Source organism: Lissotriton vulgaris, chromosome 8 (genome assembly GCF_964263255.1).
Source record: "Lissotriton vulgaris chromosome 8, aLisVul1.2, whole genome shotgun sequence".
NCBI lineage: Eukaryota > Metazoa > Chordata > Amphibia > Caudata > Salamandridae > Lissotriton > Lissotriton vulgaris.
The window spans coordinates 1302242592-1302260143 of record NC_141696.1 but is presented as its reverse complement, the minus strand read 5'-3'; the positions used below and the strand labels follow the sequence as shown (position 1 = coordinate 1302260143).

General features: G+C 43.9%; 1 protein-coding gene across 1 annotated transcript in view; it reads left to right on the top strand.

Annotated features, from left to right (window-relative positions):
* The window catches only part of DDX10 (DEAD-box helicase 10), an 832256-nt gene that overhangs the window by 160895 nt on the left and 653809 nt on the right, over window positions 1-17552 (top strand). The window contains exons 10-12 of the mRNA XM_086935230.1: window positions 3099-3200; window positions 6668-6755; window positions 13354-13442. Of these exons, the coding sequence (XP_086791356.1) occupies window positions 3099-3200; window positions 6668-6755; window positions 13354-13442 (279 nt within the window). The remainder of the gene's footprint in view (window positions 1-3098; window positions 3201-6667; window positions 6756-13353; window positions 13443-17552) is intronic.

Genomic DNA, 17552 nt, shown 5'->3' with positions numbered 1-17552 from the left:
TAGGGTGAGTGGTATGCATGTGTGAGTGCATTGGGAGGGTGTTTACCTGTGGGAGTGCAGGGTGAGCGGTATGCGTGTGAGTGCAGTGGGAGTGGTTTTAGTGTGTGAGTGTAGGGTGAGCGGTATGCATGTGTGAGTGCAGTGGGAGGGGGGGTTTACCTGTGTGAGTGCAGGGTGAGAGGTATGCATGTGTGAGTGCAGTGGGAGGGGTTTAATTGTGTGAGTGCAGGGTGAGCGGTATGCGTGTGTGAGTGCAGTGGGAGTGGTTTAAGTGTGTGAGTGTAGGGTGAGTGGTATGCATTTGTGAGTGCAGTGGGAGGGGGGTTTACCTGTGTAACTGCAGGGTGAAAGGTATGCATGTGTGAGTGCAGTGGGAGGGGTTTACATGTGTGAGTGCAGGGTGAGAGGTATGCATGTGTGAGTGCAGTGGGAGGGTGTTTACCTGTGTGAGTGCAGGGTGAGGGATGGGCCTGTGCAAGTTCAGGTTAGTGGTGTGCCTGTGTGAGTGCTGAGGGGACTGGTAAAACACAGGATACAGGGGCCAGGGTGAAGACAGGTGGGGATGGGTGCGCCCCAAGTGAGTGAACGGGCAGGGTGTGACTGCGAGTGAAAGAGGGGTGGCAAGCCCTAGTGTATGTAGGATGTAGCGCATTAAAGCCCAACCTATTTGCATTGCCAACACTTCTGGCCTTTTCTATAGCGCTGATTTTCCTGATACCGGCCTGTTCATTTGTGAAAATGTAGGGATGCAGCCCTGTTTTAACCCCAGACCAGAGGTGCACTCTAAGGCACAACTGTATGTCCTTAGTTTCTTCTACAGACTTGAGACAGAAATAATTTCTCGTTGTGCTCGAGGCCTGGACGACTAAGCCTATAAAACCGGGCAGCTGAGCGGCGCAGACCTGTCGATTCTACATTCCCGACTCACCGAGCCAGAACGAGGCGTTTTTTATAGGCGTCTTTGAACATTTTCCGATGGAAGTTTTTGGTTAATACAGAGTGGCAGATCACGGACTCTGTGGAGAGGCCAAGAATCATTACTTTCCGCCCGCAACCGATCTGCATTATTCTGAAATTGAGATTCAATTGATCAGCTCATTAATCAATTAATCATTGTAATTGCCCACGGTGCATACAGATTTCTTCAGGCTTTGTGGTTGAGTCACTTGCTGACCTCAATCCTCCTTGCAGACAGCATCTCTCATTGTTCTGTGCAAACAGATTACACTAGTGAATCTTAACATAATAAAAAGGACACAATAGACCGCAGTGTAAAAGTAAGGCAGAGCGCAGCGCTTTAAGATGTGAACACCAGTATATTCTTTTTAATAAAGCATTGGCTGACGAATCTTGATAGCAAGCAGTTCTGGGCAGATGACAAAATGTGGGCTCCAGTTCATCAGTGTGTTTTCTAACAGTTTAATACTTGCATTTTTAGTAATGAGAGTTTTATTCACAGTGACATTTGAGAGAGAGCAGCTACTTAATTATTACATTTTATTGTAGTGTATCATGGGTGTTTTCTCCCTGATCGCAGGGCGTGTCTTAAACTTGACTTTTTGCCTTGAGGGACTTGGGCCTGTGCATTTATTTTAGGAAACCTGTATTTATTTGACTCAATTAAGACATTAACCAAGACTGTCCCCATCCCTCCTCTTTGCAGAATCTTAGAAACCTGAGACAGATGGGGCGGTAGTATTGGTGTAGAAGCAGTATTGCCGTGCTGTAGATAAAAATGATACCAAGTGTTAGGGAGCAGAGTTAGGGTCACCAGAGGCTGTATGTCACGGCTACACTGCGCTTCAAAAAGTTAATCTTAAGGTACATTTTCTGGCATTTATTCTAATGCCACATAATTCTGATCTTGCATCCCTCTTGGAAACCTATTCTGGGGCACTAATTACAAAGTACACGACCACTGGTTGATTATTCTTCTAGATGTACGCTCTGTCAATATATGAATTTTGGTAAGGAGGAGCCAGACCAATTTAGGCAATGGACGCCTCTACAGATGTGTGCCCATGGCAAGGTTAAACGTCATCAGCTGTAACCTGTGTCTAGATCATCTTTTTCCATACAAAAATGGACTATGGGCTAGTCTGTCTAATGGACAGCTGTACCATCCTAACAGTTTTCTACAGTTCTGTTTAGCCCATTCCCCCTGTCATCTCCCCCTGTAGGCTTGAGATCTTTGGACCTTCTGAGTGTGCTCCACATTGTTTTGATTGCTCTCCCAGTAGAGCACGGTGCTCTCCTGGATGAGGGGCAACCTCACATGCAGTGGAGGGTGCCCACCGCCCTTTCCAAAGGCTTTTAGGAGACTTGTGTTTGAAGGCAAAGAAATGATTATTCAGTTCACAGGCATTCCATAGTATACCTAGTAGCTGGCACTTGGTCCTTTGACCAAATACCTAGGAAGTCCCTTTTGTAACTGGGTGGGATCAAGTGTAATCAACTTCCAAGCCCTTGATGAACCTTGGAATTTCCTTTCTTTCACACTTGCTCCCTAAGGTGTGTTCTGTTGACGAGTGGTGGTTTTACTGAGTTTAAAAATATTGAAAACCCAATTCTGTGTCTTATGGTGCCCAGATTTTCAGAATATTAGTTTGTACCCTACACTAGGGGTCCCTGTTGTTGCTTTCCAATGGCACATTTTTCTGGGAAGTACTTTCTTTCTGGCAATGAATTTTGGAGCATGCTCTTTGGAGAAGAGTTATGGTGGATTTCTCTGCTCTGTTTACTGTGATAAAATGACTTTGTTTTTGGACTATCTAGTGGCGCAGTATTTATGATAGTGTCCTTTGTTAGATTCAATTAAATGCCTTTGCTGAATTCAGTACTATCTTCCCACCCACTACTGTCATGTGCCGCATTGTCATTGATTGGTGAGTCTGTAAATGTTTGAAGCTAATCTCAAAACCATGCGACCAGAAGACGAATAACTGGTTATCAAGCATCAAGAGAATTTGAATGGTGGTAGATATGCTTAGCACGCACACTAGGCCCCAGTTCTTAAGGCACAGTCTGTCAACAAAGTTGTCAGATTTGGTTATCCTGGTTTACAGCTGGTTATAACAGGTTTCATTTATCATTAACAGGTACAAAGAAGGGGGTGAAGCTTTACTGGTCCTCCTTCCCTCAGAGGAGAAAGGCATGGTGCAACAGCTGACCGAGCGGAAGGTTCCCATCAATGGAATCAAGTAAGAAAACAAATGTCCATTTGTCCGGATTTAAACTTACTGGGTAACTTTACATTGTTATGGAGATACATACAAGGGTATTGGGGAGTAGCAATGACTTTTTAAAATATGTTTTTCTTTTAAGTAACTTAACTTGAGATGTGATACACCGAGCTGTTGTGAAAACAGCGGATGGGTATTCTTGGAGCATTAAAAGATTTTAAATCACATCACCTCCGTCTGAACTTTAAATCTAAGAGACACAAAAACGGATGAAAATGATTATTTTCAAGATTACTGGATTGTTCACTGAGGTGGTTGATTGATCGTATGCAGTGCAGCTTTAAACTGGTGCCAGGCATTCTTTGTCTTTCCTTTAAGTAATGGCATATTTTTCCTGCATTTGATCTTACATAAATTGAAAGGCTTGATTAATTCTGCTTTGTCGAGCTGTTAAACCATCAGTAATTTTAAAATAGTTGTGCAATGCTAAACAGTCACATGAAGAGCTGTGAAGACTGTCACTTTAGTAGCTAAGTCACCTCTTTAAAAAAGACCGAACCTTGAGCCAGTGAGGCTGAGCTCCATTCCTCTAGTGGCAATCATAACTACTCAGACCTCCTTGCACAAGTGTGAAAGCATCATATCAAGTAGGTGAGCTACCCGGAAGGAAGGGTGGGCCGCTTGTGAAGCTATGAAACACACCAATGCGAGAGGATTATAGTTAAATATAAGTAACATTTCTTCTGCAGTATTGGATATTTCATAGGTTTACATGCTTGAATCAGATTCGCAAGCAGTTTATCACAATTGTAGACAACAAAACAGCAGATGGCGGGTTAAAAAAGAGACTCGCCTAATGGCCAAAGATAGCAAAGGGCCTCTTGACTCACTGCTGCATTATTGCTGAGTAAAGGTGTGGAGAATCTTGCAGGTCACAGCTATACATATAACTGCTAATGACGCGGGTACATTAAGGTCAGCTGATCAAGTGGAAACTTATACGGTATGACACAGTGTGAGATTCCCATTGAGGCTAGGATACAGCATCATAGCAGAACCAGATTCTCAAACACATTTTCTAGGATAAACAACCTTGCTCAGGATGCACACAAACTCGACCAACTGACTAGAAGATGTAAAACACCACAGCATTGGATCCAGAAACAACAACAGGCCACAGATAGTGGGGAACTTCGAAAGCAGGGTGGGAATGAACTATTGAAAATGCGTGGGGGGGGGGGGGGGAGATGTGGCACCCCTTGGTCTAAAGAAGGAGACACTGAACTGAGCGAGCAAGCCCATCCGCAAGAGACCCATTGCTTTGTCATATCGAGTAAGAAGCCTTGAGAAGTGAGATGGCCATTGGTTTATCTGAATTGAACCATGGTCTATTCTGAAGCACTCTCACCTCCTGCAACAGGTAACCTATTGAAAACAGGCTCGGAGATCTTAGACAAGTTCAATGACACGATTAAGTGAATCCTTCCAGGAATCTCCTCCCGGCTCCCTGAGCTGGAAGGCAAAGCATGAGAAAAATCACTGCTCATGGTACTGCTGGGCAAAGGGAATGCAGCAGGCATCAACATGACCCAGCTCCTGGAAAACAAGGCCTGCTCTACGAATGTATCTTTAAATGTGATTCAAGACCCCAGGGGTGTTGCTGGCATCTGCTAGGGCCCCTCTGTACCTGAAATCTTTGAATTGATATGGTGCATCAATAAGATGTATAACTTGTTACTTCTTCTGCAACTATTCTATTGCCAGGCTTTACATAATCATTTTTACATAGCCGTAACAATACTAGATTTCAATGAACCAATGGATGTAACTTGGAACTGATGTACCTTCTGTGATCATGTGTAACTTGGAACCTATGTAACTCTCCTGATGTAAAGCGTTCCGATACCTTCGGGTCTAGCCAGCGCTATATAAAACTCAATAAAATAAAATATTGCCTCACTGGTGTTACCTAGCCCTCACTCTCTTCCTTGTCCTACCTAGCACTACTCCTACCCCAGCCCTTACCAAAGCCTAAACATTACGCTAACCTTTAATCTTCGCCAATCTCTAAACCTTGCTCAAAACCTATATCTGTGCCTGAATCTAAAGCTGAATTTGTGCAACGATTGATGTACAATTAGAGACCATGTAAAGTAATTGTCAATGTAATCTTACGGCAATGTAAATGTATTTATGTGAATTTGTCTTTCTAAATGAGACATTGTGATCGACTGCACCAATTCTTCAGATGAGGGCATAGAAGGTCCGATCAAAACCAACATCAAAGACAAGTGACTGTTCCCTAGAGAAAGACTTGAATTTGGGAGGAAAGCACGAGTCACCAAGGGACATTGATCTGCAATTCTATTTCTGAGGGTCTGTCTTTGGCCATGCCACACCCATTCCAGCCAGATAAAAAAATCCCTGGACATGCAATCTCAAACGCCTGACAAAAAATATGAAGGAAGCATTGGGATTCTCTCAGAGAAAGTGAATGAAAATGTGCTACCAGGAGGAAATACGTGTATATATTATATATATGGTGAGGGCATGCAGAGAGATGTTGTATGGAAACTCTCAGAGAAAGGAGGCACCACGTGGTCCACTGGAGGTGACCAAAAGTACCGTCGGTGTTCAAGGGGTTGTTACAAATTCCATTGTGGATGGTCCCCTATGGAGATTGGTACCACAATAAGAGGCAGATGATGGTAATGACATCACATGTATCAAATAAAGAGAGGAAAGACCCCCCAGCTGGGTCGCCAGAGGAGGACAGGCAAGTTGACCCATTGTGCCAGTTAGTTGACAGGGTCTGCTGCTGCCTCAAGTTAGTCTTGTTTTTTGAGATGGAAAGATGCGTAACATTCCACGGCTTCGAATGAGCTTGGCTAATAGAGTACTTGGGCTACTAATCAAATTAAAAACCACACAGGACGTGTTCTCTCCACACATTTTTAAATGGCATTTATGTTCTGCAAAGCTACTCTGAAAGCAATTCATTTTCCAGTTATTGAGACTGCTGAGATACAGTTTATTGCTCTAAGTTCCTAACCACACTGTGGCGCTGATAATTGCAGCGGTGATTTTTTGAAAATGTGTCCAGATACCCAAAATGGAAGCTTGTACTATGTTGGCCACATTCAGAAATGTTAATTTCTTTTGAGTGTTAATAGCTAATGCATTTAGACCTGTATACTTTGTATAGGACGTTTTTGTAAGGACTCTTCTTAAGAGATCCTTATCTTATTTAGACATATATTATCTGCCCTAAGAGTCTTGCTTGGAAAAATCCATAGCTGTTGTCACCATCTTGCTTTTTCTGGACAGCGATGATTGTGTGTATCTGCTGCTGCTCTGTTTATTTGCCTACTTAACACACTCGAACTCTTTGTTCACTGAGTGGTGATGGTTTACTTTGTTGTATGCCGATAAAAAGTATCAATTTGTTTTGTAAACCTAGTCAACAAATGTGTTTTTCTTTCTAGGATTAACCCTGAAAAGCTTATAGATGTCCAGACGAGGCTAGAAGCATTCCTTGCTCAAGAACAAGAGTTGAAAGAACGTGCTCAGAGGGTAAGCTTTCTTTAAAACTTATTGATTATTTAGTTTTCATTGCCTATTGCAGAAAGGGACAACATTGGAAAATGTATTGAAGTGGCATGATGAAAATGTGCTCCATCAGCTCCCCATCTGGTGAGTGGGTAGTTAAGAGGTCTGGCTTCTGTGGCAGACCGAGGAGTGCTTAATATGTCTCTGTGATTGCAGTTGGTGAGCACCGGAGCTCATTTTTGGACACTGGCACTTTTTTCGTCATCAGACTTTGATAAAGAGCAAGTGAGAGAAAGGCTGAAAAGGGAGAAAGAAGGGGGAAGAAAAAGATAGGGATACTCTTGCAAAGGAAGAGAGGAAGGATGAAAAGAACATGTGAGATTTAGATAAAGGCAGGAAGAACAGGATGGTGGAAGAAAGAGGCATGGGATGGAATTAAGACTAGGCCGTCACATTATTCCTAAACTCCACATCCTCCACTGGCTATGGGCTCCGGAGTACACATTGGGACTCTGCACTTAGAGTTGTTATACATTAAGCTATGGCTAGTGATGGAATTATGAACTAGGGTTGCTGTGAAAGGCACCTCGGGAACCAACTAGTTACCACAGCATCCGGACAAGCACTTCTAAGCAGCATTGCTATACTTTAGAAGGATATACCACTATACTGTAAAAGGAAATGCTCCCACGTCTCAGTAGAATAGCTTCTAGACATTTTCGGGAGCAGTATCACCACTTGTCTGCTGGACCTCTATACCTGTAAGCCTGTCAGCTGTAGGATGTCTTCAGAACCCACGTATATGTGATGGTTTGTTTTCACTGTGCATTCAGAAGACTTTTCCTCCTTTTGTTTTGTGTCTTGTCAATTGTCCTTTTTGTGTTAATGTCAAAAGTTCCTTCATTATTAGTGCAACTCTGAAGATTTCTTTCTTTAATTTTTTTTTCAATAAAATGTTAATTATTTTCTTTCATCCCAGACATCCTAACACAAGGGTTACTACTTTTAAATTATCATCCTTCACAAAATGTTTTTCGAAGCAAGGGACCCACTGTCCTGGCGAGAGGGGGTTTAGGTTATTCGTTTAATTAGAACAAAATATTAAAAAACAGATTCATTTTTGAACCAAATGTTCAGAGAGGGTACGTGTCATATGACATCCAAAGTGAAAAGATTCATGTCTTAGTATAAGTTGCCTAAAGGTGAAAATGAAAGTCTAGATACAATCTAACAAAGGTTTCTTTCAGTATGTGTGTATATCTGTTGTTTCAAAACTTGAAGTTGTGGCACAATTAGCCATTAGGTTAGAGAGTCCCAACACTTTTTGGTATGTGGGCTGTGCCTACATACCTATCTTTTAGGTAGCGCTAAATATCTAGACTGGTTTTCTTCATTGCATGAAGTACAATGACTTTGTCTCAAGGCGGAATAAACTTTATAAAACTGACACAATTAAGAGTTCTGAGCTCAATGCAAACTGACCCCATATGACGTGATTCAACAAAAGATTATATATTTTTTTTCTCAGAAAGTGTCCAATTTAATACGTTATTTTTACATTGTTTAATTACCAAACCAGTAGAATTCTGTACACCTATGGCCACTGATGCAGAAAGTATTTTTTCACACTGACCAAGATTATGACATTTAGAGGTTATTGATAATATCTCATTCTGTTTCCGGTTTTAAAGACGATTTAAAACCTAACAGAGTGAGGCGCTATATTGTTTAATCCTTTTATTTCTTAACGAGGAACACAAGGGGTTTCTGTTGATATTGTTTCTGGCTTTCATTAGTTAAACAAACGAAAGATCCAGCACTCCATTCAATATCAAAACATGTCACAATTAACAAAATTTCAGATCCAATCAGCAGGTCTTGTGTACATTTTCTTTATTCAAAATCTTCTTTATAAGGAAACGACCGTAGCCAACGCATTTGGGGCCCAATGTAGGTAAATTCATTTTACCACTTCTTAAATACCGAATCATACCGATTCGGTATTTAAGAAGTGGTAAAATGGAGGGGGGGGGGATGTAGGTATTTAAGATTCGGTAAATACCGAATCGTTAAGATTCGGTATTTACCGATTCTGTAAATACCGATTCTGTAAATACCGAATCGGTAAAGCCCATTGATTCCTATGGGCATTGAAGCCCATAGGAATCAATGGTCATTACCGAATCGGTATTTACTGATTTGGTAAATACCGATTTTTGCAAGGGTGCAGGGGGTGTCACTTTGACACCCTCTACCACCCCGAATTCAGGCACGTGTGCCATGTGGCACATAGACATGCCCGAAGGGCATGCCTGTCTGTCACATGGCACAGGTGTGCATGCACACATGTTCATGCACACCTGGATTCGGTATTTCACCACCCAATTGGATTGAGTGGTAAAATACCGATTCGGTAAGGCCTGTGGGACTCAGAAGAGTCCCACCTACATCTCCAATTTACCGAATCGGTAAAAATATCGATTCGGTATTTTACCGATTCGGTAAATTTACTGATTCTGTAAATTTACCGAATCGGTAAAATAGGGGCCCTACATCAGGAATGACCATTTACCGGTCGGTAACGGCCGAAATCGGCCGTTACCGGTCAGTAAATGGACACCTACATCGGGCCCATGGTCCCTAAGGACTTCTTCAGGGCCAGTATATTTCCAATTAATCTGTTCCTATTTTCGTCAATGAAATACTCGCGCTAGGTCACTCCCTCCTAGAACAACCTCCTATATAGTGAAAACTCACTGATTCAAGGGTTGTTTAAGTCCCAACTGTCAATATTCCTATATGTCAGGTATCCGGTTCCAGCATCTCTTACTAGTGGAAGTACGGCGTTTCACCTATCGCAATCTATATATTATAAAGCGGCGTCCGTTCTTGCCCGTCATGTTGCATCCGTCGTGTACATTTTTCGTGATGACGAGTAGAATTCTGTACACCTATGGCCACTGATGCAGAACATATTTTTTCACACTGACCAAGAATATGACATTTAGAGGTTATTGATAATATCTCATTCTATTTCCTGTTTTAAATATGATTTAAAACCTAACAGAGTGAAGGCGCTATATTGTTTAATCCTTTTATTTCTTAACAAGGTACACAAGTGGTTTTTGTTGATCTTGTTTCTGGTTTTCATTAATACTGCAATGCAAATCCTTATTATGTCGAGCAACGGTTCAGGTTGACTTGAAGTGGCCTGTCCTTTTGGCAGACATAAAGAGTGCCTGTCAGGCTGAGCAAAGGTCAGCCTGACAGACACACTTTATGTTCAGGTCAGGCCCCCAGGCGCTGTACATGTGCTAACTGCGCAGGTGCCTGGCTGCCGGAGTGAACTTTGCTGGGCTGAAGATGTCACAGCCCTGTGGGTGTGACCTTCTCCGCCCAGCCGAGCGCTGCAAGATCCATAGCCTCAGACCTGGGGGCTTTAGTTTTAAGCCGCGAAGTGCCCAGGGCAGAGTGCCAATCGGTGACTCCTCTTCCCAGAGTAGGATGGAGTCAGCAACTTTCACTTACCTCATCCCAATGTGTGATAAGGTAAGAACTGCCGCCTCCTCGAGAGGAAGCGGCTATTCCAACCCTTCAGGAACATCTGAGGTTCTAATGCCGCCACCCGAGATCACTGCTGCAGTGGGTAAGTTGTGTGATTTTTTTTTAGTTTTTATGTTTGGTGTGTGCATGGTATGTCTGTATATATGAATGTTTGTGCATGCATGCTGTGAATGGGTGTGCATGCTTGTGAATGGTGGGTGTTTGCATGCATACTTGTGAATGCAAGGGGATGCGATTGTGCATGTATATGTGAGTGTATGTGTGTTCCATCCGCCAACCCCCACCCCTTCCTGCTCATATTACCAGTTGCCACTGCAGTGAGAACCCCCTAACTGTTTTGGTTGTGTATTATAGCATCTTATTTACGCATATACCGTATTTTCCGGCGTATAAGACGACTTTTTAACCCCTTAAAATGTTCTGGAAAGTTGGGGTTCGTCTTCTACGCCGGGTACCAAACTTTACGGTATGTGTTCATGCGTTTTTACATAGTGCGGACTTCACCCAAAGGTGTCAGACCGCTTCTCAATAGAAAATGGTGCATTACAGGAGGAAAAAGTGACATGTGTGCAAGTAGAGGTACGGTATAATATTGAAATAAATGGAGGGCACTCAAACACAAGAACTAATGTTACGTAGGTGATGGTGGCACTGTGGAAGCACTGTGCAAGTATCGATAGCAAATAAAAAGTAATAGGCAAATAGAACAAATGGCGCCGTGAATGACCAAAATCGCTATGCAGGACTGCGTTGGAAGTGGGGGTAGTCTTATACGGCGAGTATAGCATGAAACCTACATTTTATCATGAAAAGTAGGGGGTCGTCTTATACGCCGAGTCGTCTTATACGCCGGAAAATACGGTACATGGAACGTCAGCTTATTGGGGGTAGACATAATAGCTGTATAGCACATGCATTAAAATAAAGAGCTAGGGTGCCTGATGTGGGTGCATATATGTGTGCAGATGCTAACTATATGTGTATTTGTGTATTGAAGTGTTACTGTATTATTGGGTAATAGTGTGCTGGCTGCGTGTGTGTTAGATGATTTTTATGTTATTAATTGTGTGTGATGGCTCTCTGTGTATATGAAGGTGAACACATGCCGGTGAGAAACTCATCACAAACTCACACCCACCCAGGGGGATGCGATTCTCAGTGTCAAATTGCTTTTTCTCAAAACAAAATCTCTTCGTGAGACCTAATGAGTAAATCTCTTTGTAATTGCTTTACATGTTTCTACCTTCTTGTTATCCAGCTTCTGATGGATTCTTCTAGGATGTTATTGCCAGTGGCAGGAGACCTGTTCCTGTGCCGGTTCACTCTTCCACCCCAGTGCTTGGGTCCACACCAGTCCTTTATGTGCCAGCACTAATACTGACTCCACCTGTCCCGAGGCCACTGTGTGATTCTGAGCAGTCGTGACCAGCTCCATGCCTATGTTCCACTACAAGAGTACACAAATGCAACCAGCCGGCTTGCAACTGGACTCTAATCCTTATCCTCTGACTCACTGTCAGTTCTATCAGATGCTAGAGGCCTTATTCGCATCAGCTTGATCAGTTCTCTGTGAGACTCTTTGGTGGAAAGCAAGGGAATGTGGTGCAGAAAAGAACCCGGTTAAGATTGATAGTCCTCAGTATCAAGATTTGCTATGTGCTGGCCACAAAACAACCCCCTGAAGATCTGCAGGCTCATTCCTCCAGGGTCAATTTTGCCATTACGTCATTGGCAAGAGGGTGCTAATTCTAGACATCTGCCAGGCTGCAACATGGACATCAGTGCACACCTTCACAAAACACTAGTGTCTTGACAGCCATCTCCAATGGAAGGGCCTTTTTGCCTGCTCAGTCCTCTTAAGATTTTCCAATCTAAGACCACTCCTCAGACCCTTCACCTTTGGGAACACTGCTGTAGTATTGATTCTAAAGGTGAGGAATCTATGTTTAGGAATGTCCATCGGAAGAACAAGTTATTTACCTTCCGCGATGCTCTTTCTGGTGAATACTCTATCTGAATGCATACTCCTCACTTCTTATCCACCTCTCCGTTCTGTGGTATGGACTCCTGAACAATATAAGGTTCCAAGATGGGTTTTGGCACAGGCACCTGAAGTTTGTTCACACTGGTCCGTGTCCGAGAGAGTGGAAGGAGAAAGATTAAGAAACTGGCATCAGCGCAGAGGTGGCACCTATTAATGCAGCTCCACTCTGTTACTCCCAGGGTGGCACATGGGCCCTGCAGCATCACCTCTTTGCACGTAGGAGCATTACTGGAAAATTCTCCTGACCCAGTCTGGTGCCTGTGGATGTTCTAAAGGTGATGAATCTAGAGTTTGGCAGAGTATCCACCATAAAGACAGTTACCAAAGGCAAACAACTTGTTCATCCCCACCTTCTACTAGGTTTATTGCTGATCTACCCATTTCTGGCTTGTACAGGAAAATAAAAGTTTTTTTACTAAGTGGTTGAAGGACTCGCATAAGTAACCAATTGAAAGTGCTCATTTAAATGGTATGTTAATTTGTTGGCATTTTGGTAGCTCACAAACTGAAATTAGTATGGATGGCATTTAAAAGTTTCAAGTTGTAAAATCGCACCAGCTTTGTAGATTCAGAATGGTAATTCATTAATGAAGCCATGTAAAACCAGTGCTAGACTGTTAGTGTTTTAATGGACTAGTAACATTGGTTTTCATAATGCCTGGTGTGCGAAGCAGTGAAGATTTTGTTTGCTTCACTTTCGTGTGTTACTACTAGCCTTTAACTACCCTGTGTTGCTTTTGTATTGTATAGGACATAGAGTGACACCACTGTGTGTGTGTCTGTGTGTCACTCTCTCTCTCTCACTCTCTCTCTCCGCCTTCCTCTCTCCATCTCTGCATCCCTTCCCTCTTCTCTTGTTCCCTCCCTCCCTTTTTCTCTTGTTCCCTCCCTCCGTTCTGAATGTTATCATGGGTGCTGTGTGACTTATCAGATTAAACATGTAGCTGTGTAATGATTGCACTCGCTTCAGTTATGACAATATATTGATGCTATTGTGGTTTTGTATTCTTTTAGTGTTTCGTATCCTACTTGCGTTCAGTCTACCTAATGAAGAACAAAGAAGTGTTTGATGTCTTCAAGTTGCCTTTAGTGCAATATGCCCTGTAAGTACATAACAAAATACTCTGTGATGTATTTAGTAAGGTATACATTACTTTTGTTAGATTTGTAAATTTGTTGCACACACCCAATGCTATTTGAGTCTTTGTTTTAAAAAAATGTCATTGTTACAGGTGAGCAGGTACATTCTGGTCATGTCGCCAAGAATATATGTTATTAGCACTCCGCATTTATTGTTACTGTGTTCTCAATCTATATTCTTGTTTCTGATGGATATTTCTAACTACAGATTCCTCATCTTTAGATATTCTCCGGCGCGAGACTTTTACAGCAATACTTGTGCATGCCGCTACCCCATACCACCCTGCAAATGACAGAGCGGAGACGCATATAATTGCCACCTCTGCCCACTGACATTAGTTCCTTTCTTTCCACATGTTCCGACAGAGATCCATAGTCCGCTTCCAATTTTGTTGGCTTTCCAGTGACCCCTAAACTTAGAAAATCCAGTGTGCTAGGAGTCAATGTCTCATCCTAAGACCTTCAAAGCATGCCGCAACTCCAGGAAACAGATGTGGGGCACTGATCCAAAGGAGGTGTGTCTGTGCTGCTTGGTCTCTGGGCACGACTCAAAGTTGTACATCAAGAGTGAAAACATGGACCCTGAGTGTGCCCTAAGGTAATCCGGGACTGAGAACATGCTTCCCGAAGGATCAACTTGCCGATCAAGGTCCAGTATGCCAAAGTCCGAACATAAACACCAGAAGACGAACTGGGACTTGGCCCTATTATGCTGCTTTTTTCAGGCGGGCAATAAATCACGATCGAGAGATGGGTCCTTTAAATCGTTTACTGCAGCTGTTTCTTTCTGCTCTGCTGAATTTTCCCCCCCACATCAGAGTGAAACTCTGAGAATAACCTGCCCATTCTGGTGCAAAAGATGCCGGTTTTACTCTCCAATGAAGCAATAGAGAGGGCTCTAGACTTGAAAATGGGGGTAGGTTGCAAGTCTTTATATTTCCTTGTGACGAAGAATGATGGGGGCATTTGGCCCATCTTCGATCTTCATCCTCTGAATTCCTTCCTGTGGGGAGGACAAATACAGAATGCTTATGCTGGCCCAGGTTCTGTCTGCCCTGGAACAGAGTGACGGGATGGTGTCCTTGGACCTGCAGTATTGCGTACTTTCATATACCCCATCTGCAGTCCCACCGACACAACCTGCCTCTCAAGTATCCTATGCTTCCCTACAGCCTCACCAGTGAACCCTAGGTGATCAGAAAAGGGATGGCGATCATTGCTGCTCATCTTTTGGAGCGCGGGGATAGCAGTTTTTCGCTAGTTTGATGACCTAGCTTGCCAAAGTCAGTGGTAGACCACCTCCAGACGATGGTGGACCTTGCAATCTTGTTGGGATTCACTATGAGCAAGCCGAAGCAGCACTTAACTCTTTCTCAGAGGCTTTCTAAAAGTGGTGCGATCTTGAATATGATACAGTTTTAGGCCTTATCTCCATTGCACCGATTGCAGGATATTCAGGCTAGGATCCTGGTGTTTCAGCCTCTATCCTGGATCTCGATGAGAGAAGCTCCTAGGCTTTATGGTCTTTCAATCTCCTGCATCCTCTTTGTCAACTATGCCAGGTGGCATATTTAGGCTTTGCAATGGAATCTGAAGTTTCGGTGGGCCCAGCACAGAGGAAACCTGGAGAAGCAATTTGAATTCCGGAGAAAACTGCACACGATCCACAGTGATAGCTGCTCGATCGAATTTGGACTGGTGGCAAAGCCCTCTCTCTTCTACATAACATAACATGTGTATTGTAAAGCGCATGTTCACCCTTGGGTATCGTGGCGCTGAATAACAGATGTTTCTTGTTACTCAATGGTACTCATTTTATTGACCTCAGATGGATGAAAGGCTGAGTGGACCCCCTGGGATTTGAACCTGTGACCATGAGGTTGAACACAGACCCCTGCAGTGGATGCATTAGTCCACTGAGTCACCCTTAGGTGACCTTGGGGACAGATGCATGACTGCTAGGGTTGGGTGATCATCTGCTTGATTTGGAGTTCAGATGACTGTGGTTTCCAATGTAAATCCAGCACTATATTAAACTGCTGGAGTTGCCGACCTTTCGTTGGGCATTTAAGGCCTCCCTGATGTCTATCAAGGGGAAGCTGGTGCAGATTCTCACTGGCAAAATAACCACCATGTGGTACTGTAACAAGTAGAGCGGAGTGGGGTTATAGGTCCTGTTCCAAGAGGTTCTGCGACTCTGGCGTTGGTTTAAGCAGATCACCTGGTTGGAATCCATGAATAAATGTTAAGAGCACGTCTACTCGAAGAGAGTGTCCTGGTGCTATACGAAGAGTAGGAAAAAGAGAGGCTAAAGTGTAAAAAGCCATGTCTTAGGCTTCTTTTCTTCACCTTCATTTTAATGTAATTCTATTGGGAGCCTGAGGTCCTAGAAGTGAGAAGGATCTGCCCCCCCCGATTTGATAAGGCGAACCCTAGGAGTTGAGGCTAAGTGGCCACAAGATTGAATTGAATTGAATTGAAAGAATATTTCTATAGCGCCTAACTACCCGGAGGCCTCGTAGCGCCTACAGGAAAGAAAGCAGAGCGCAGACAGGTTCTCCTCTTAAAAGGACATTCCAAACAGGTGCGTTTTTAGAAGCTTACGGAAGGACATCAAATTGCGGTTCTCTCGCACAGCTTGAGGAAGAGAGTTCCACAATTTGGCCGCAGTGCATGAGAACGAACGTCCTCCCCATCTTGACTTCCTGATTTTCTTAGTGGTGGCAAGGTGTAAGGTGCTGGAGCGAAGGGATCTCGGCGGCAGGTAAGACGTTAGCAGAGAATGGAGGATTGCCGGGCCCGTTTTCCACATGGCTTTAAGAGCTATGCACATAGCCTTAAATTGTATCCTGGCAGCCACAGGTAGCCAGTGAAGCTGTCGGAGGGCAGGCCTTGCTGATTGTCTCCTGGGGACCTGCATGAGCATCCTTGCTACGCTATTCTGGACTACTTGCAGTTTGTTTACTGTGGCCAGCGGGGCTCCTAAATACAGCACGTTACCATAGTCCAGCCGAGACAGTATCAAGGCCTGGACCATTATTCTACGCGCTTCAAACGGGAGGAGCGGAGTAATTTTGCAGAGCATTCTTAACAGCCCGTAGCAGGTAGATGAAAGCACCATAGCCTGGTGTCCGAAGTTGAGGGAGTTGTCTAGCCATACGCCTAGGCTCTTTATGTGGGGCTTTGGAGATGGAGCAGGGCCTAGACATGACGGCCACATGGTGACTGACATGGAAGGGGAGGAGTTACCCAATAGCCTAATCTCCGTCTTGTCTCCGTTCAGACGGAGATAGGAACACTCCATCCATTTGGCCACTGCTTCAAGGCAGGGAGCCAGCATGCAAGACGATCCCTTTTTGTGGCAAAGAGATACCACTAACTGGGTATCGTCTGCATAGCTGACTTTCTTAATGCCAAATGGATGGATGATTCTCGCCAGTGGCCTCATGTACACATTAAAGAGCGTCGGACTTATGGCCGAACCCTGTGGTACCCCGCAATCCAAAGACAGACTGGAAGAAGCCACGTCCCCCTCAAAGACTTGGAAGCGGCGGTTGCTAAGGAAGGAGGAAAACCAGGCCAGTGCAGCGCCCGACACCCCGACACTCTTGAGTTGGTCGGTCAAGATGGTGTGATTGACTGTGTCGAACGCTGCACTTAGATCTAAAAGAATAATGGCAGCCCTTCCACTCTCATCCACCAGCTTCCTTGCCTCTTCGGTCACCAACAGCAGCGCGGTCTCTGTCCCATGATTTGGACGGAAGCCAGTCTGGTGACATCTAGCAAAATGTTGGATTGTAGATGGTCAACCAAGATGTTATTTATATGTTTCTCCAACAGTTTGCTCAGCCAAGGCAGAAGTGAGATTGGGCGGTAATTAGAGAGTATGGACGGATCTAGACTGGGCTTTTTAAGTAGTGCTTTGACCATTGCGCGTTTCCACATAGGGGGAACAGTGTAAGTTGAAATGGAGGAATTTAAAACCTCTAAGATGGTAGACCGGACTGAATCAATAGCCGCCCTAAGATGTTGAGGCGGAGCAGGGCAAACTCTGCTGATGACTTGATCTAACA